Source organism: Anguilla anguilla, chromosome 10 (genome assembly GCF_013347855.1).
Source record: "Anguilla anguilla isolate fAngAng1 chromosome 10, fAngAng1.pri, whole genome shotgun sequence".
NCBI lineage: Eukaryota > Metazoa > Chordata > Actinopteri > Anguilliformes > Anguillidae > Anguilla > Anguilla anguilla.
The window spans coordinates 497,603-519,069 of NC_049210.1; the positions used below are offsets into that span (position 1 = coordinate 497,603).

General features: G+C 50.8%; 1 protein-coding gene across 2 annotated transcripts in view; it reads right to left on the minus strand.

Moving 5' to 3' along the window:
* The window catches only part of aacs (acetoacetyl-CoA synthetase), a 35,257-nt gene extending 14,864 nt beyond the window's left edge, over positions 1-20,393 (minus strand). The window contains exons 1-10 of one of the 2 annotated variants that reach the window (XM_035378415.1): positions 20,309-20,393; positions 15,332-15,435; positions 14,847-14,967; positions 13,365-13,478; positions 7,794-7,891; positions 6,609-6,723; positions 6,080-6,161; positions 5,808-5,958; positions 2,886-2,966; positions 2,347-2,471 (exon numbers count right to left, since the gene is read on the minus strand). In XM_035378415.1, coding sequence (XP_035234306.1) covers positions 2,347-2,471; positions 2,886-2,966; positions 5,808-5,958; positions 6,080-6,161; positions 6,609-6,723; positions 7,794-7,891; positions 13,365-13,478; positions 14,847-14,910 — 830 coding nt within the window. In that variant the 5' untranslated portion in view covers positions 14,911-14,967; positions 15,332-15,435; positions 20,309-20,393. Of the gene's footprint in view, positions 1-2,346; positions 2,472-2,885; positions 2,967-5,807; positions 5,959-6,079; positions 6,162-6,608; positions 6,724-7,793; positions 7,892-13,364; positions 13,479-14,846; positions 14,968-15,331; positions 15,436-16,996; positions 17,130-20,308 lie in introns of those variants that run through there. The other variant, XM_035378414.1, reaches the window with a different exon arrangement.
* Between the last annotated feature and the right edge of the window lie 1,074 nt (positions 20,394-21,467).

The window sequence follows — 21,467 nt, forward strand, 5'->3', positions numbered from 1 at the left end:
AGCTCCAGCCACTGAGAATGAAATCACTGCAGACTTTACACCGACTTTATTAAACCGCACTCACCATCCCCCCTCTCCGGAGATATCACAGATATTGATATTACATTTTATATATAAAACTTATTTCTCACTCCCTCTAATCCCAGATGACAACAGACTGAACTCTGGGAAGAAAGTGATTCAGATTTAGGGGTTTGGTAGATGTCCCGCCACACCCCATATCTGGGCTGGTAAAGAGGAGGAGGGGACCCCACTGAGAGGAAGAGGGGACCCCACTGAGTGCAATCGCCTTCCACCCAGCTGAGGTGTCCACAATCACGGAAGCTCCTCTTCCCCCAAAGCCCTGCAGGAGTGACTCCCCTTCCCCAAAAGCCCAGCCCTGCAGGAGTGACTCCCCTTCCCCCTGCAACCCAGCTGGACTGGAGCTCCTGCAGGGTCACAGATTCCTCACAGTAGATGTGCAGTTTTCATTTCACCACATCCGCTTGGCAGACAGCACAGCTACTCAGTGACCCGGCTTGCAGCGTGACTTCTGAGCCCGTCCTGATGCCATCTGGCCAAGGGTACTCTATGCCAAGGGCCTCAAACAGAACATCCAGCTCCACGGTGCCCAGAAGCACACAGCGGCACCTTCCTGTGGTCAGAAGCTTTATAGACGCTGGGTTATGTAGGAAGGCCTAGTGAGGAGCCCTTTGCACTGAATGGGCATCTGTGTGTCTGAAATGTCACACACTGGCTGCCTGTATGTGAGCATGAGGCTCTGAAGAGCAGAACCAAGTAAGCTGAAGGAACCTGACCCAGGCTAGAGCCCACCAGAAGAGTCCAGAGTCACTCCAGCGCAGGCAGAGACGGCGGGGGGGGGGGGGGGGGGGGGGGGGGGGGCAGGTAGGGACAGCGAGGGGGGGGCGCGCAAGTAGGGACAGCAAGGGGGGGGGGCGCAGGTAGCGGACAGCGAGGGGGGGGGGGGCAGGTAGCGGACAGCGAGGGGGGGGGGGCAGGTAGCGGACAGCGAGGGGGGGGGGAGCAGGTAGGGACAGCAGGGTGGGGAGCAGGTAGGGACAGCAGGGTGGGGGGGTGGGGGGGCGCAGGTAGCGGACAGCGAGGGGGCTGTGATAAATGCACTGTGTATAGGGATGTGAGAGGCAGTCACTGCAGTGACGGCTGTGTGTCCTTGGTGCGTTACCGTCCTGCTGTGTGACTGACACTCACACAACTCACTTCTGTGGAGACGAACTGTCACACTGCTCTTTCACAGGGCATGTGATGCTGCTGCCCCCCCCCAAGAATTTTCCCTGGGGGGCCAGGATCCACACCCCGGAAAACTGAAGCTCTGGCTGCTGATTTAAAGTGCTCACTCACACGCAGTCTTTTCTGGACGAGAAGGCAAATTCATACAGGGCTGGCCCAACGCCCAGGCTGGAGACACAAACTTCCCCAGCAAAACCGGTTGCCCTGGACACGCTGTTTGCTCACATTTGCATATTTCAGAGATAGGAGACCATTCTGTGGAGCAAGATATGATGGTCCTCATACCACACAGCTTCTGAGTGTGCGTGTGTATTCAGTGTGTGCGCGCATGTTTGCGTGTGTGTGTGTTTTGTGTGTCTGTGTGTGTGTGTGTGTGTGTGCATGTGCATGCGTGTGTGTTTAGAGCGTGTGTTTAGTGTGTGTGTGTTTAGTGTGACGGTCTCTCTCCACAGGCTGACAGCAGGGTGTGTTTTCTCTGGAGAGTGTTGAGAGGGCAGAGCCAGCGTTCAGCACACAAACTAACGCTGCTCTCACAGAGGAGAGCCTAACACACCGGACACAGTCAGATAAGAAGCACAAAAGCCACACTTCCTGTGCTGACAGGAAGCCGGCCTATATGACCCGCTGCCAGTCAGATAAACCTCAATCTGAGAGAGGAGTCTCAGGCCTGTTCCTGCCCATCAATCAAACACCACGGGCCTCCGCAGGCAGGGCGGGGCGGGGCCAGGAGGAGCCACCGCCATGAGCGAGGAGAGAGCGATCCAGAGCGATCCAGAGCGATCCAGAAACGCTCACCTGCGCTCACTCATCAGTTACCTGAGCTCACCTGAGAGGGCGAGACGGATCAGCACAGCACCGCAGGATCTCAGACTGGATACTGGCGTCTCAACTGCCCCCCACCGCCAGCCCCGCCCCCCACCGCCCACTGAGCCCCCCACCGCCCACTGAGCCCCACACCGCCAGCCCCGCCCCACACCGCCCACTGAGCCCCACACCGCCAGCCCCGCCCCACACTGCCCACTGAGCCCCACACCGCCCGCCCCCCAGCCCTCCGACCCAGCCCCACCCCACCCTGCAGTTCCACACTGCCGCTCTTACCCCAGCTGGTCCACCAGGTCCCAGAGCACGGTGGGCGTGGGGACGAGGGGGGAGCCGTCGTACAGCACCACCGACGCCCCCACCGCCAGCGAGGAGATCAGCCAGTTCCACATCATCCAGCCCGTCTGTGGGACAGCGAGAGAGGCGTCAGGATACCCTAAACCCCCCCCCCCCACCCCAAAAAACACCTCCTCCCCCCCAAACACACCCCCTCCCCCCCAAACCACAGCCAGTTCCACATCATCCAACCTATCTGTGGGACAGCAAGAGAGGCGTCAGGACACCCAGAAATCGCCCCCCCCTCCCCTCCAAAACACACCGTCCTCCACCAAAACTGTGTTCTAGGCTGTAGGGCTGTGTTCTGGGCTGCGTTTCGGCTGTGTCAGTCTGCCCTGCTGCAGTCAGTGTGGCTTTAGCTGAGGTGATGTTAGATGTGTCTTTTCCAGCCAATCACAGACGGCGCAGTGTTCTGAAGCAAGCTGTGCGCGGGTACTGCTGGCTGGAGGAATCTGAATTGGGGGGGGCGGTGCGGTGCATACCGTGGTGTAGTAAATGATGACATCACTACTGGTCATGTTGCCATGGAGAATGTGTTCCTTCAGGTGCTGAATAAGGGTGCCCTGCAGACAGACAGAAAGATAGATAAAGGGAGGGATGAAAGGGTGAAAGGGAAGGGTGTGGTGAAAATGTAATTAGCTCAGATACAGACTAACCAGTCTATACGCCAAGATACAGACTAGCCACAGTCTATACACTCTGATACAGACTAACCATACAGTCTATATGCTCTGATACAGACTAGCCACACAGATTCTCAGCTGAAACCCGTATCATTAACAGTAAATCACACTTCAGCGCAGTGCACTACACTGTGTGGAACGTTCCCGTTTTGGACGCTGGCCCTTCCCTCTGATAACATTCATAATTAAATATTTTATGGAACAATATCCCCCAGGTTCATGTGTCAAGCGGTCCCAGAGAGGAGCACAGAACACAAACGATAATGAAGATAAAAGCCAGCGACGCGTGGAAGCCTTACAGCGCCCCTCAGAAGCACCCCCCCGTTAGACAGGACATGCTGTTTACACCCAATTTCACACCAAGCCATCCAACGCTTATGTTACAACAACCTGCTTATTATGCACAAACGACATCGCTGGATTGGCTGCCGGTGGCCATGTTTCACACACAGTACAAGCTTTCTATTGGTCAGGCTGAAAGAGCAGTTCCGGTAAAATGGGTCGATGTAAAAGTACAATAGCAACGACAAAAATATATCCACCAAATGTCATGTGTACAGACTGAATGGATCCTGCCTTCTGATCCCATGTGCAAATACCACCAGCAAATTGGCCAGAGGCGGCGGCCATGTTTCCCCACCTCCCCCAGAGTCACTCTTTTTTTCACTTTTAAAGACGAGCTTCACAAGAACATTCACCAACAGCTCCATGTCAATTATGAAAAACCGTCACAGAGGAGAACCTGTTTGGCAAAAATAAAAAATTAAATATAATAGGCAAAAGAATAAGCTGGGCGGTGGGAATGAAGGAAACACATGCAAAGTGATGCAGATCTCTCTCATGTGCAGTCTGTTCCTTAATGACTTTAACACAAAAAAAAACCCAGCTTACACACTGGCACTGTGAGGCCGTAGCGGCCATATTGTGTGTGTGAATCCCAGCCCTGTACTAACCTGCCAGATTTCCACAAACCAGCAGGAGCTTCTAACTGCGTTTCCAAAGTTTCCGAAAAACATGTAAACAATAGTTACTGGGCCCAAAAAAATATTCATATTAAGCCTGTGCGCCTACATGTTTGTGTGTGCGTGTGTGGGTGCGTGGGTGCACGTACACACACACACACACACACACACACACACACACTACCCCCGCCTGATTGACAGTGGTAGATCCAGTCTGCATGGGGCAGCATTGTGAGGTAGAATCCAGTCATACTGCCGAGCTGTAGAACAGGCGGGTTGTGTAGAGAACAGCTCTTCTGCTCCACCGTTCTGCTGTCCCAGTCCAATGGCTCAAAGCACAAAGCAATCAACTTCCTCAACAGCCAGGAAGTCAGCGGAAGGACCGCGTGACGCTGCGCTGGGATTGGTCCAGCCCTTTCCAGCCGCCAGACGTTGGAGCAGCGGTATGGAAGCCCGACAGCACAGAGCGGTTCCGCTAGCCAGCGAGGCTAATTAGCAGCGCGAGGATCAGCCTGATGACTTTGAGCTGAAACTCCTCTCTGTGCTGAGCACAGAGTCTAACCAACTGCCCCATACACACACACACACTCACTATACACACACACACTGCACACTACACACTACACACTACACACACACACACACACTGCACACACTACACACTATACACACACACAGCACACATACTATACACACACACTGCACACACGTGCGTACACACAGACACACACACACACTCACTATACACACACACTACACTATACACAGACACTCTCTCACACACACACACACACAGGGTCTAATGAGCTGCCTCATATTCGCTTCACACGCCATCATTAAGCAAACAGTTTAACTGGCAGAGCGCACATCAGCAACCCGGCGACTTCACACTGTCATAATTACACTGAGAGGGAAACTAGCCCTAACACTAAACTAACCCTAATCCTAACCCTAAACTTACCCTAAACTAACACTAAACTAACCCTAACCCCGAGCGCCACCGCTGGGCCCAGCTCATCCAGCAGGAGAACAGGGCCACGCCTCATACAGACTCCTGTCACTGAGCACACGGAGCACTGTGCAGCACACGCACACGCACACGCACACGCACACGCACACGCACACGCACACGCACACGCACACGCACACGCACACGCACACCAAACCAGCCCAGCTTTGCTCCAGTGAGAAGCCTGGCCTGTCCCCCAGAGCTCAGGCTGCGCTCGGACTGCTGCGTCTGTCTGAGATCCTCCCCCCGACCGTCTCCAGAGAAACGCCACGGAAACGCTTCTCCCATTTCAGGCAGGCCCACGCTGCCATCTAGTGGCCACTGCTGGGAAGGGCAGCGCTTCACCTGAGCCTGCGATTTACAGGAAGCAGGGCGCTCTGCTGGGGAGGAGGCACCAGACCAGAAACGTGCCCCCGCCCCCCCGCCTCCCAGAACCCCCGCCCGGTCTCGGCTTGCAGGTTTGTTGCCACGGCAGCAGCACACTGTCAGTGAGAGATCCGGGTTGTCATCGCCACGGAGACAAAGTGAGGCGGCGAGCCCTCACAGCGAACCACAGCGCAGGAGACCTGGAGAGGAACGGGACCCGCTGGGGGGGTGGGGGGGCGGAACAAGAACCGTTCAGGGGCGGGGGGCGAAATGAGAACTAAAGCAGCAGCAAACTTTGCTAGGCAAAAGGCAAAATGGTCGCCCTTCACCAGGCTAACGCCCGGCTCCTCGCTAGGCTAACGCCCGGCTCTCTCGCCCACTCACCCCGGCGGAGTGCACCATGCACTTGGGGGCGCCGGTGGTGCCAGAGGAGAACATGATGAACAGGGGGTGGCTGAAGGGCAGCTGCTCAAACTCCAGCTGGGGGTCCTGATCCCCCTCTTTCCCCATCGCCAGGAAGTCCTCCAGGAACACACTGGGGGGGGGGGGAAGAGAGAGGGAGACACAGTCACAGATTGAGCGCTGCCTGGCCTGTTCTTGCTATGCTAACGTAGCAGAGCACACATTCCGCACTCGTGGGCCGTTCTGAGACGCACCTGTTTGGCAGCCGGGACAAATCGGTCTCTTCCCTGGAGCGCACGTACGGAATCACAACCACCTTCTTCAGATCTGGCAACCCTGGAGAGCGAGGAACCAGAAACAACGATGGAGAAACACGGATCGCACGCACGCACATTCAGTGAGACGTAAAGGTATCTGCAGTGCCACCTTGTGGACAGCAGCTCAAACAGCAGTCAGCTGTGAGTGTGCTGGGTCAGCTCTACGGAGAGGAGCAGAATGGGCAGGCTGGGTTAGATTTGGCCCAGAATCCTCTGGTTCTCCCTGTACAAGCGCCACCTAGTGGCACCTACCAGCCACCAATTACACAGAGCCACATCGGAGTAGCGAGATGTGGTGGATTTTGGGGTACAGTTATATGGTGGGTTTTTGGGGTATAGTGTGGTTATACTGTGGGTTTTGGGGTGCAGTTGTGTGATGGGTTTACGGATACAGTTAGATAGTTTTGGGGGAGCGAGGTGTTGGGTTTTGGGGTACGGTGGGTTTGGGGGTATGGCTGCTCCTGACCTTTCACCACGCTCTGCAGCTTCTCCATGTGGTCGTGCTGCTTGCCGTTGTAGACGACCGCAGCCACAGAGAAGATGAGTTTGGGCTGGATCTGCGAGAAGCGATCCAGCACCCCCTGCAGGACAAACACAGAGCAGACCGGTTACACGCGCACACCCCTGCAGCGTTTGCTCATTTCCTGACTTTCAGCATCTAGTGAAAGTGTGAACACATGACCCTAGACCGGGTCCCAAAAAATGTTCTGATACGGAATTTAAAATGGCTGTAAACCCGGTCAAAGCGCACGCATGACTCACGTCCACTACAGCCACTAGCCGCCAGCCCTCAGGCTGCACCAGGTCACACAGCCTCTGCTGTAATACCATCAACCCACCACCAGAGGGCAGGCAGGCCATGCAGATCACATTTATGCAACCCCTCTGGCTGGCTGTGCTGCTCTCTATTCAGGCTGTCAGACAACGGCACTCCCGCTATTTATAGCGCCTCACACTGAGCGCGAGGGCCTCAGCGAGCTGGAGGAGCGTGATTGGCCGAGCAGCCCGGCTGGGTACAGACCCGCCCTGAGCGCGAGAGGGTTACCCAAGCTCGTTTTAATTACCCACGCCCCCCCACACCCACTTCAGTTACGTACGGCAGCAGAATCAGCTCCTATTCACACTCACATCAGAGTAACAATGTGCCCAACACTGCACACTGCACACTGCACACTGCACACTGCACACTGCACACTGCACACTGCACACTGCACACTGCACACTGCACACTGCACACTGCACACTGCACACTGCACACTGCACACAGCCCACCAGCCCACCAGCCCACCAGCCCACCAGCCCACCTGCACACCTGCACACCTGCACACCTGCACACTGCACACTGCACACTGCACACTGCACACTGCACACTGCACACTGCACACTGCACACAGCCCACCAGCCCACCAGCCCACCAGCCCACCAGCCCACCAGCCCACCAGCCCACCAGCCCACTGCACACTGCACACTGCACACTGCACACTGCACACTGCACACTGCACACCAACCCACTGCACACTGCACACAGCACACAGCACACAGCACACAGCACACTGCACACTGCACACAGCCCACCAGCCCACTGCACACCAGCCCACTGCCCACCAGCCCACTGCACACAGCCCACCAGCCCACTGCATTAAGTACTTACATTGACCCCGAAGTCTGGGGAGGTGGAGCTCCAGATAGCACCAATGCTAGCGGCAGCTAGCATGGCCTCAACCGCATGGACCCCATTGGGCAGATAACCTGGGGGAGGAAGAGAGAGAGAGGGAGGGGAGGAAGAGAGAGAGGGGGAGGGGAGGAAGAGAGAGAGAGGGGGGAGAGAGGGGGAAAAGAGGGAGAAAGACAGAGAGAGAGATTTCATTTAACAAACCATCTATTGTTCAATGTTTTACACGGGCGGTGGGTTACCCTGAACTGCAGGACCCAGTCAATACATCTCAATACATCTCAGTCATTTTCCCTTTTCATGTCACAGGGGACAGAATTCATGAGCATGAGCAGTGTACATCAAATTACAAAAACTGAAAGTCAACTGGGCCATCATCGCCAACGAAGCAAAGACACACTCACACTCACACTCACACTCACACTCACACTCACACTCACACTCACACTCACACTCACACTCACACTCACACTCACACTCACACTCACACTCACACTCACACTCACACTCACACTCACACAAAACCCCAGTGTGCCATTAATTGAAACTCGATACGCAAATTGAGCCTGCAGCCATCGTGCCCTTAAGAATACTTCCAGGATCAGCGGAACCAGCCCCACGAATACGTCTTCCAAACACAGTTTAGCCAAGCCAGACTCATAAATCAGATAACCCTTTCCCTTTGTAACAACACTGTACCTCATCCCCCAATGAAGGATGGAAAAGGAACACCCTAACCCTCGAAACCAACTAAGCAGCAGGTTAGGGGGTGGAAGAGGAAGAGAGAGAGAGAGAATCTGTATGTTAAGAAGCTGTGTCAGGACAAGTGATTAATACATGATGGTGGAGAAGAAAATAAGACAAAGAAAAAATAGGACAACGCTCAATAACCAGTTTAAGCCATTACTGTGTAATAAGCAGGTTTATAAAGAGAGGTTTTCAGTGCAGGAGGGTGAAAGCTCCACTACCACACATCTGCACAAATCTCACACGCGCACTGAGAGCCTTTCAGTGCACTGCAGCGCCCATTTACTACCGAAACCAAATCAATACACGGAGCGATTAATCATCCAATGAAAATAAAAAATGAAGCGACTAAATTAATAAAATCGACCAAAGGCCAGCCTCTCTCTCGCTCTCGGCTAGCTGCCATGCTCATAAAAGAGAGTGCGATTGGAGGTGTCTGCGAGCAGGAAGGAGCTGATGTACGAGGAGCAGATTTATGGAGGAAGCGGGAGCGGGTCGTCTCTCAGAGTGATACTGCAGCAGCCTCGGTGATAACTGTGTCCCCCTCACACACAGTCCTCCTGTCTGCCATGCTTATCTGTGCAGTAATACCACAGGTCTGCACATAACCGCACACAACCTCCACCCCATATACACACACACCCTACTGCTGCCAGCATGATATCATCTGTGGTGAAACCTTGGCAACATGCAATCAAGGCCATGCTTAGTCATGACACGACGACACCACGAAAAGGGGCGTGGCTTTGAAGCTGAGGTTCTTGGCTGCTGATTGGCCCTCATGATCTAGCACCTCCTGACCTCGTTTGGGCCAGAGACCAACAGCTGTACTGATCTGCCGCCCCCTCTCTCTCCTTCTCTTCCTTTCTCCCCCTTATTCTCTCTCTCCCTCTCCTTCTAAATTTATGGGTAGCCAGAGCCAGCCAACCAGCTCTCAAATTACATCTCAAAACTGTGCTAATAAATTTATCCTCCATGTATTTTAACTAAATTAGCTTTCGAAGCGCAGGCGGTGTGCAGCAGCTGGTGAAGCGTAGCGGCTACATGCTAACGAAAGCGCAGGCAGTGTGCAGCATCTGGTGAAGTGTAGCGGCTACATGCTAACAGAACTGCAGGGGGTGTGCAGCCGCTGGTGAAGCGTAGCGGCTACATGCTAACGGAACTGCAGGGGGTGTGCAGCCGCTGGTGAAGCGTAGCAGCTACATGCTAACGGAACTGCAGGGGGTGTGCAGCCGCTGGTGAAGCGTAGCGGCTACATGCTAACAGAACCACAGGCAGTGTGCAGCAGCTGGTGAAGCGTAGCGGCTACATGCTAACGGAACTGCAGGGGGTGTGCAGCCGCTGGTGAAGCGTAGCGGCTAAATGCTAATGGCACAGAGGGTCTCCCTCACACACAGTCAGTCAAGAGGTCACCGTAAGGATGGAGTTTGTTCCTTTAATGGCATTGTGTGTGCATGCAGAGAGTCTCTTTTTTAAAACTCACACCATCTTTGTGGGCCAGAGAATTGATGAGAGCTGATGTTTGTGTGTGGGGTGAGTGTGTGCGTTTCTGACTGGGTCAGTTGCGTTAAACCCCCCCCTCCCCCCCCCCAGCAGCTCACATTAAACCTCTGACCTACAACTGCTAATTACCCACCCGCCCAATCCCTGACCCACACTCACACAGGCTTAACCTGCCCCACCGTCTCAGCCAATCAGAACCTGGAATCAGCTAGGACGACCGGCCCAAGAGCTGAGAGAGTGTGCCTGGCTCGGGGAGGGGGGGGTGGGGGGTGACCCCACAGGGGGGACAGGGGCCCCTCTTCTAAACACACAGTGCCCCATGATTGCACAACACTGCCCCCTTTCCCCACTTTCACAGTTAGCCACTTAGATGCAGCCAATGTTTCTATACTATATACTTACTATTTATACTAATACTAGATAGTAACTTACTATCCACTTACACTCAGATATTAACTTCCTGTCCACTCACAGCTGAACACTTTTACACTGCTCAAGGGTATGAGTGTTCCATTCAGCATGGAATCAAACGGTCACCCTCTGATTTACAACTCCAGCTCCCTAACCCCCCCCGCCCCCGCCCCCCCCGCTGCACTCAGCTTGATTAAGCCTCAGGGCAGAGCAGTCAGTACAGGACGGCCGTTGCCGGGAGACAGAACTCTGGCAGCTCAGGACGTCACGCACACACACATCATCCAATTTCCTCGGCAGGCGGCTCGTTACGGAGCGCGTGCACCAGCCCCCCCGACCCGCCGTCCACCCCCCCCCGCCCCACCGTCCGCCACCACCAGCCCCCCCGAGCCGCCGTCCCTCGACTCACCGCACCGCCACACCGCACACATTAAGCAGATGAGTGCGGTAAATGGCTAATGGAATGAGCAGAGACAAGGTCAGCGGAACAGGAGCAGCTCACAGCCCCACAGGGAACAGGAGCAGCTCACAGCCCCACAGGGAACAGGAGCAGCTCACAGAGAGGGAACAGGAGCAGCTCACAGAGAGGGAACAGGAGCAGCTCACAGCCCCACAGGGAACAGGAGCAGCTCACAGAGCCACAGGGAACAGGAGCAGCTCACAGCCCCACAGGGAACAGGAGCAGCTCACAGCCCCACAGGGAACAGGAGCAGCTCACAGCCCCACAGGGAACAGGAGCAGCTCACAGCCCCACAGGGAACAGGAGCAGCTCACAGCCCCACAGGGAACAGGAGCAGCTCACAGAGAGGGAACAGGAGCAGCTCACAGCCCCACAGGGAACAGGAGCAGCTCACAGCCCCACAGGGAACAGGAGCAGCTCACAGAGAGGGAACAGGAGCAGCTCACAGCCCCACAGGGAACAGGAGCAGCTCACAGCCCCACAGGGAACAGGAGCAGCTCACAGCCCCGCAGGGAACAGGAGCAGCTCACAGCCCCGCAGGGAACAGGAGCAGCTCACAGCCCCACAGGGAACAGGAGCAGCTCACAGACCCGCAGGGAACAGGCGCAGCTCACAGACCCGCAGGGAACAGGCGCAGCTCACAGACCCGCAGGGAACAGGCGCAGCTCACAGACCCGCAGGGAACAGGAGCAGCTCACAGAGCCACAGGGGACAGAGCAGCTCACAGAGAGGGAACAGGAGCAGCTCAGAGAGGGAACAGGAGCAGCTCACAGCCCCGCAGGGAACAGGAGCAGCTCACAGAGAGGGAACAGGAGCAGCTCAGAGAGGGAACAGGAGCAGCTCACAGAGCCACAGGGGACAGAGCAGCTCACAGAGAGGGAACAGGAGCAGCTCAGAGAGGGAACAGGAGCAGCTCACAGCCCCGCAGGGAACAGGACTGATAGCGAGTTCATGTCCCCTGCAGTGACCGGTGGCCTGACAGTTTCCCGATGGGCACATCGGCTCAGCCAGAACTCTGCCAACGGGGACGGGCCAATCAGAGCTGCTGTTTGGTGGCATTGAGACATACTGGCCCAGTTACAAGGCAAACAGCCCACTGACGCAAAACAAACACCGGGCCCAAAAAGAGCAGAACCGCGCGGTTTGGACACGCGGACTGGAGTAAGGTCTGGGAGTCCTGGGCTCCAGGTTCAAGCGCCACGGAAGATCCTCTGGCGTAAGACTGGGCTGCAGGTCAGCTGGACAGAGCCTCCCACACAACCCTAACCCTCAGCCAATCACAGAGCAGGCCTCCAAACCGGGCAGAGGGCTCGACCAATCACAGAGCTGGAGACTTGAAGAGGGGTCAGACAGAGGAGACCTTGCGGGAGGCAGGCGTGTCAGTGCAGAGACAGCACTGTGTTTAGTCTTCATTCGTCCCTGAGTGAGGTCATGTAACAGTAGCAGTTCCATTTTTACCTGCTTTATCTAATCACCACTTCCTCTCACATAAACGCTTTTATACCAAGGTCCAAGATCATGCAGGCGTCACACAAGATCCACATATGCAGCGTTCAGGCCAAATGATGACGAGCAAAGCTGGAATAAGAACAGCCATTCAGAATATCCTTCAGAAAGAACAGACACTACTGCCCCTTTCCCTATCCCACTGCTGCCCCCATATACCAAAATAAAAAAGGACATTAAAGTGTTCACTAAAATGCACAGCAGGGCTGTCCTAAGTCTGAAGGGCTGTCGTGTGATTCATCCAATCACAGCCCTGTTTCACTTCCTGCTTCTGAGCCCTGCTGTGTCCACATCAGACGTGTCAGATCACACCGGTGTCGCCATGGCTACCCCAACATTCCAGTTCTGCAGGCCGCCTGTCAAACCGGCCGCCGGTCTTACAGGGAGGGGCGGAGTCACAGCACAGGACCCCGGGGCACCACACCCTGGCACAGGGCTGCTGCATCGAATGGCTTTCTGTACACATGATCTCCATGACAACGACACATTTACAGGACAGAGAAAACAGGGGTCCCCAGCTACCCAACACAAGCTAAAGAACACAACCTCTCTCTCTTCCAGCACAGTTTCCCAGCTGACTGTGAGGCCTGGGAGTGCCGAGTGTATTATGGGTTTTGGGAGTACCATGAGTAATGTGTGTATTGTGTGTATTGTGTGTATCGAGAGTACCCTGTGTACTGAGTGTATTGTGTGTATTGTGACTACCGTGTGTAATGTGTGTGAGGTGTCCTGTCCTGTCTTAAAAGCACTTATGTGCAAATATGAATTCCACGACTGGATTTCAGTCCTGTCTTTCTGCTACATTCTCCACTGAGGCGGAGAGAACATAAATCACAGGACACCCCCACGTCCTCTGTGAGAGAGTCAGACAGCCAATCAGACGGCCGCGCTGAGGGACGGAGGCCGATTCGGCCGGTACTCACCCACGACCCGGTCCCCGGTGCAGATGCCCATCTTGCGCATGGCAGCGGCGAACAGCGCCACACCGCGCCTCAGCTCCCCGAAGGTCACCTTGGTGATCTCCTCCCTGGCCTCCGCTGCGCAGCCACAGACACGCACCAATCAAATTACAGCTTTATTCTGCGCACACCAATCACAGGGTCTCTCCATTAAATCCATTTACTCTTTCACTAATAATTACATTACATTACAGGCATTTAGCAGACACCCTTATTCAGAGCGACTTGCACAACATTTACATAGCATCCATTATACAGCTGGATATATACTGAAGCAATGCAGATTAAGTGCCTTGCTTCACCAGACACTGGTAAATGGCATATTGTCACTAATGGCCTAGTTTGTTTTGCCAGTATGTGTCCTTCCAATAGTGTAACAGTTTGTAGCCCTAAAACCCAAAAGTAAGTTTGTACTTCAGAGCCCCGGGTTCCTCGGCAGAGTTCCAGTGCCGTTTCCCCCAGAGGGATTTCGTTTTCTACAGAAAACATGATCTGTGGTGAACGTTAGCCTAAGAGAGTTTCACGTTTTGTTCTACAAGAAATTATACCCATTAATATCTGAACCGTGAATTTCAAAGCAGTTATGTGCTTTAAAAGTTTCTAACAAGTTGCGATATGTCCCTATGGGAAAAAAAAGAATTGGAAATCTGTCGAGGGAAGCCATGGCGGAAGAAAAGTCCGAGTTAGCCTACAAAAAGACGTCACAGTAACACTCTATACTCTCTGTGTAAGAACCACAGAGCGTTCTGTTCCTGTGTGACATCACAGATTATTCAATTCCTGTGTGACATCACAGCAGTCAGGTGGCTGGGGCAGTGCCCAAGCAGGTACTTTTCACACTGAGTTATGGAACGTGGTTATACACCTTGCACACGGAGGTGGAGAATGAGAGACACAGAGGTGGAAACGTGTTTAGCAGGATGTCTTGCGCGAGGAGGAACATTTGAGATTCGCTCTGACTGCACTGAGCTCAAACAGGAAAGGATGCAGTAGGCCTTACAGCACCGGCAGGGAGGTTAGCAAACAGTGTACAGACACTCACACTGGTAACCCAAATGAAATTACCCTTATGAAAATACCCCTCCAGCCATATATAAGGTTTTATACTTGAAGTGCAATTGTGTTTTAAGCTGTGGGTTCTGAGGGGATGAGGGGACCTTGGTCACCTCAGAGCCAATGATGTTCCAGAAGCATGCACTCCAGCCAATCAGTGGTCAGCTTTCATAGTATCTGATGATGAAAGTACCACAGCCCCGTTCCTTAGCCTGCATTAAGTCCCTTGGACCACACCTCACCAAACAAGGTGTGCTTTTCCCCCTGCAGACACTGAAAGGGCAGGGAGTGGAGACATCCAGCAGGTTCCCCTGGTTCAGTCAGGGGGTGGGGCTTTCCAGTCAGGGGGGGGCTTTTACCAGCCACGTACACCACCCATCAGAGTGCACTCACCAGCTGCGTAGAGGGCTACTTTGTCCTGGTCTTTATGTTTCAGAAGGTTCTCAGCGTAGTTCATGCGGCTGCCCTTAAACCACTCCGGAACGTCCGAAATTCTCTTGGTCACATCCACCACCTGCACGGGACAGGGCAGTTTAGAAAGAAAAAAAGAAAAACTTGTGTGTGTGAATGAGGGAAAATGCAAAGACCACCCACAGCACAGGAGAGGTCAGAGAGAGAGAGCGGCCATTTTGTCAGCAGAGAACCGGGGCACCACACACCCCGGGTACCACACACCCGGGGCTCCACACACCCGGGGCACCTGAATTACAAGGAAGGCCAGCCCATCTCCACAGGAGCAGAGCACCTTCAGGGCGAGATGTTAGGCAACAGGACTCATTATAGTTCAGTTTAAGCTACATATCAGTAAGGGGATGGGGAGGGCAGAGGTCGTGTGGAGGTTGGGCACTGTTGCTTAGCAGCACGTGAGAGGAACTCACCTCTTCATAAATCTTAGAGCTGACCACACCACAGTACCGCCACACTTCGGCCCAGAACTCGGGGTAACTCTCGATGGACCACTGGTACAGATCATTGTAATTGGCTGCAGAGCAAGAGACAAAAATGTAGAGATCATGCCCACAGAGAAGAATGTGTCATTTGACTGCCACCAACTTACCAAGAAATTTACCATTAACATCTAAATCAAATCAGGATTCCTGGGAGAAAAGTCTTAACGGAGAAGCAAGGAATTTTAATAGATTATACATGAAAGTAAAAATTATATGTAAAAATGGGACCAGCTTTCTGTTTATTTTTATAATACATTCTGGTTATACATGATCTCGACAAAGACATTTTCAAAGGTTACTTGTATGCGGAAAGCAAAACTTCTCTATGCACCTGTCTGCATTAAAAACAAATTCTAAATGATGTCAAGTTACAAATAAGCTTTCACAAAAACTAAACCAGCTACATAGGAATGCTGCCCATTTGTGTTCCAACATTCACTTGCTACCAGGTATGTTTTTTCAAAAACATAAAAAGTAAATAAGAATAGCAATGTTAAAAAAAAAATTAAAAATAAAAATAAAAAATCTTCTGTCAGGTAGTGATACTAAAACATCGGGTCTTGCGCAGTTTACAAGTTAAATAAAAATAATTGAGGTAATAATTAAGAATGTCTATTTTTGGTGATAAGTATTTCCGTGGGAAACCCTGAAAGCTGCCGAACTCTCAGGGCAGTACAGGTATGGGGAGTGGGTCTGCTCCGCAGATGCCGGTACACCTGCCGTCGCATCTGGCTACCTGAGCGCAGGCATCCTGATGCCGTAGCAGATTCTCACAGCCTACTGCCTCTCAAATCAATTTTATCTGCATAGCGATTTTTACAGAAACAGTGGCACGAAGACGCTTGAGAGTAAACAGAATGAACCATTGCGCAAAAATCAGGCCTGGACCATCAAAAATGTGAGCAAGTGTGCTAAACAAAACCGAGGGGGAAGAAAATACCAGACTGTTAACAAATTACAGAGAGCATCTCGTAACCCCGAGATGTGCACACAACCTAACACAAACGTGCTCCTGTTGCGGTACTGTTCTCGGCATCCTAGGGTTAACGCTAAAGTTTAACGCTCGCTAACATGTTAGCAACCCCTGGCATATCAGAGGCATCCAGCTCGGCTAGCCCTCTGCCTGGGCCCATGTTTAGATGGCATGGGCAGGAATGGCATTCCTTTCGTTCTCTCGATGTCTGGCTCCCTGGCTGTAATAGGTGCATATTCATAAACGGGGAACAGATTCAATAAAGAAATCATTCTTCAGACTAAAAGAGTAGCAACGGTCAGCCGCGCCTCCGCACGCAGCACACGTAGCCAAACGCGTAACGTCAGGGACCAGTCAATGCTGTGTCTTCATTCCCCAGCATGCTCTGAGGTTCGGCGACAAAAGCTAACGTGCGTGCGCTTCATAAACTTCAGCCATAAACATTGGCAATATACAAAACGTAACAACTAATTACGTAGATAGGAAGCGACCCAGATATGCATCGATGAATCCTAAATGTCACGCTAGCTAGCTGTCACCTCGCTTATAGTGGTTTATCTCGCGCAGTGGGTCACCTACATGTGATCACCACTGTCATCCGTCGGGGTCCGGCTACTCACCTAAATTAAGTCCGAAGTCTCGGTTGACCTGCGTCCTGAATCTGTCCATCTGAGTATTCTTCTTTGAGTCCGGGTACCACAATACCTTCGACTCCATGATTTCCTCACGCATTGCTTCGGTATCTTTAGACATTGCGGATCCTTCTTAGCACAACGCGGATGTTCCTTATTTACCTGCTGGAGCCCACAGTAGCTGCCAAGTTTCTCCGTTCCACGCACACTCGCAGTCTGTGTCTTCCAACAGCCGCGAATAAACTCCTGCTGTCCCCGCCCACCGCCGCCCGTCCCCGCCCCGCACCGTCTGTGCTCCTCCCGTGCAACAAGTATCCTTCCTCTCAACAATATAGACCGATTACGCCTGCCGATGTTATATTTATGGATATGTTTTATATTAAAACATGATGCAATCAAGCAATATTAAATGATTAATGGGTGGTAGTATATCATCTCAGGTTTTAGTATTACTGGGGGGGGGGGGGGGGGGCTGTAAAATAATTTGATTCCTCATCCTTGTAATGTGGCAATCCAAGGAAACATTCTCTTTGACTGGAATTCAAAAAGGCATTTACACGGAATGCCATTTTAAGGGCTTGTGGCCTGGATACACCTTTTAATTGATTTAAATGGACATTGAATGTGACATTCCAGGAATATTACTATGTATCAAGAGCCTGAAATTTGATCATCTGAATTGAATTGACTTTAATCAGTTATTCCATAAAAAAAGAACATTAAAACCCTACCTTGAGACAAAAAGCTTTGCAGCCTTTTAAGCTTATATGCTGCCAGTTTTGCCTCCCAATAAGATACTACTACTACTACACTTAGAACAATGTGTTAATATCCAACACATACACACACACAGACACACACCGTGTTCCTACTTTTCTGTTACTTTCAACACATTTTGTGTCAAAGTTACTGCTTTTGTGTAACAAATATACTATTTACATGTTATAAAGGAAGACTTTAACACTGACTGTGTTGAAAGTAACACAAAATGTGTTGTCCTTAACTAAATATGGAGGTGTGTTTAAAAATTGCATTGCAATTTATTGTTTAACACATCTGTTCTGAGAGAGAGGCCAGCATAGCCTACACAGTAATACAGCATTGAAACGCAAAGACTGAAAAATGTATGCATCACCAGTGGTTCAACCCCCAAGAGGCGTTCTCTCATCTCCCAGTTTTATGTCATTATTCTAGAGGAAAAGAGGCTCAGTAATTTGAGCATCATAAACTACCAGTGTTGCAGCACATACAAATCTCCAAGCAATGGGGGCAGAGATAAAGTGCTAGCGTAGCGTCGAGAGCAGACCAAGGTTATCACAAGCAGGGATAACAGTCAAACAATCTAAAGCAATATGCCCTTGTGCAGATTTGGGTAATTTCAATGATTGTTTGTTTTATTCCTTTCTTGATATAGTGCCAACATAGCACTGGACTGCATTGAATGAGCTCTTAAAATGAAGAGGTCTTTGTGCTTATGATTCTACCACTGACTGGTAGTAAGGCATATATGACAGTTAGGTTTGTGAATTAGATTTTATACCTTATATGCTGTAATATTTAATCCAAGACTAAGAATCTACAGCTCACTCACTGATCCATTTCATTTCAGCAGACATTACAGGCCCAAATCTCATGTTTCTCTGTGGTATGTGTGCAATAAACTTCCATTCTGTTTACTTCTGTATCAGGAGCCGCCTTTCCAGTGCAACCTCCAAGGACATCATAATACCAAATGTAATCAGTTTTGTAGGTATTATTAATATGATGATTTGTCTTGTTATCCATGTTTTCTTAATCCTATCTGTACCTGGCAAGCTAAACATGAGTTTAGATATCAGTTTATCTACAGTTAACCATGCACACAATCATATATATTTTCAAATAATGTCACATTTATCTTTTTCCCCAATAGTATATAGGCTAGTGTCATATCTATCACTTACTCCTGTTGAGTTTTGAGTAATTAAAATGAAATCACGTGCAACAAGTAATTATTCCTGATAGGATCAATCAGTTGTCAGCTGTTCCCTCATACATCATCTTAATATAAAACATAGTAAACAAGCTTTTCCCTTGTTCAGTAAGTATGCCAGTTACATCAACAGATATGAAATAAAAATAAATCATTTTATTCATTTTCCACAGATAACTTGCACACGCACGATCTATGATGTATCAGGCAGTTGTAAAAGCGCGGGGATATCGCAAGTCCTCAGGACGGCCTAAACGGTTAGGTCCATAAAAACGAAATTGCTGTATAAACCAGAATCCAGAATCAGAATCTTACATGTTGACAATCCGCTGAATAAAAATACCACACCGTCTCTTTCTTTTCCAGAAGCTGATGCTTGCGGAATGATATCGTGTGGGGGCACGCCACTACCAAGTTTCCGATTTGATTGGTTGAAAGAAGCCTGGTTCCACATCAGCCGAGAACCCAATGTATGAAAAAGTGTAGCGCATTAGAGACTGAAAGCAGAACCAGCCAATAAGAGAACAAATATTTGCTACTCCCTAGATATTCAGGAAGTTGACCAATAGGAGGGACAATATGAAACAGCCTTTTTGGAGGTGTGCCCAATCAAAATGCAGCAGAGGCGTTTCGCCGTAGACCGTTTAACACTTGATAGCTCCTCCAAGTAAATAATACGAACAGCCCACAATATGAACGTTACGCAATTTAAAAAAATATCGGATTATCACAGTTTAATTTTGTGGAGTAAATACCTGAATCCACACTAACAGGTGTTAAAATGTTCAATTGAGATATTGCCAACATCCAAATAAAGAGTTAATTGTTTTAAAGTACGGCGTGATGTTTCAGAATAGACATTTATGCATTTGTTCATTTTTGATTGTGCAATTACTTGGAGACTCGGGGGGGTGGGGTGGGGAATGGTGTGGTCTTGGACCGACAGCGTTAAAAGTACTATTGGCCGGGACATCAGGTCAGACCGAGTATGAATTGCCCTCGCCAAACCAAAGCCTTACACAGCCGATGTTGCAATGATGGAAGCGACACATAGGTGAACGTAGATAAGAGCGTTGTGAAAGGTTCCTCCTCGTCTGCGTTTTTCTCGTCCATTATCGACAACAGTAGCTCATCAGATAGGCTACTGTGCAGAATACGGTTTCACATAGTAAAAAGGTTTCCTTTTGCAAATTGGTTCTTTGTTTGTTTGTTGTTTTTATAGTTCAACCAAAATTCTGGCCCACTGAAAACGAGCAAGCCTTTAAATGCATTTCAAGTAGCGCCATTGTTGTGTTCGATGGTCTTTGCGGATATGGTCGTGTATTTACCTCTCAGGTGTCAGCGGTTAAACTGAGGGACTCCACCGGCCGGAACGGGGTGGGGGTCTCCTTGTATTAAGGTTTCAGTTTGGTTCTCCATTTTGTAACATTCCCGTGCTTTGTGGAGTCCGCGTGCCAGTCTCAGTACTGCAGGTGGAGCTGATTAGGGCTTGATTGCCTGATGATGAGCACCTGTGTCCACTTGACAGCCAATCAGATAAAGCCTGAAGACACCTTAGTTTGTGGGGCCTTTCAGAGATTCCGTTACACTTTGCAACGATCTCATTCTGTTTTCTGTTGAAGGTGGTCAGGCAGTTTCTTTTTTTTTTCTTGTTTTTAACACGTTTATAGATAGTTAGGCCAGAGTAGGAAAAAGTTTGCTAGAAGACTCATTCCTTTTACTTTGCCCTGGTAGCAAGGTTTTAAAACTGTGCCTTTTTAGATGAGGAGTAGCTTAGCTCTGGCCTGTTTTATACCTGAACCATCCTGTTAACCTACACACGTTTTTTTTTAGTATTAATGTTTGTAATAAATCTTATCATTTTGTTATTGTATGTAGATTTTGACTCCTTGTTTTTTTGTGGCATTTGTTGTGCTACTGCCCATTGTAGTCCCCGGTTACTAGAACTCGGCTTTTGGGACGAAACAGTTTTGTACTGTATATGTATATTGTCCCCATGGTTACACAATGTCATTTGCTCCCAACATTGAACACATTATACATACCACGTTGTTGTTAATTGACGTCTGCTAAAGTTCTGAATGTTAGCATTTCTGCAGAACGTTTGGAAAGTTGCAGCGCGTTCCCGCACTGTTCAGTGTTTAACTCCGCACCACATGTGCAGCCCTGACTCTGCAGTCCGGGTCAGAAAAGCAGCGGAGAGATTTGTTAATGTAACTACAGAATTTTCACACTTTATCGCCTGATTATTTGCTTGCTAAGTGCATGTGACGCGAGTCCCTAAACTGACTGGAACAGAGCGCCTGAAGTAAATGAAAAGGTAGGACTGAGAGGCCCTGGTGCCATGGGGTCGTGTGCAGGAGAGGGACAGGAACATGGTCTCTAAGGAAAAGGCTCTGTTTAAAAAGACCTTGTCAGGTGATGAGCAGGGACGATCACAGAACAGACTGCGAGAGACATGCCATGCAGGAGGACGGCTGGCCAGAC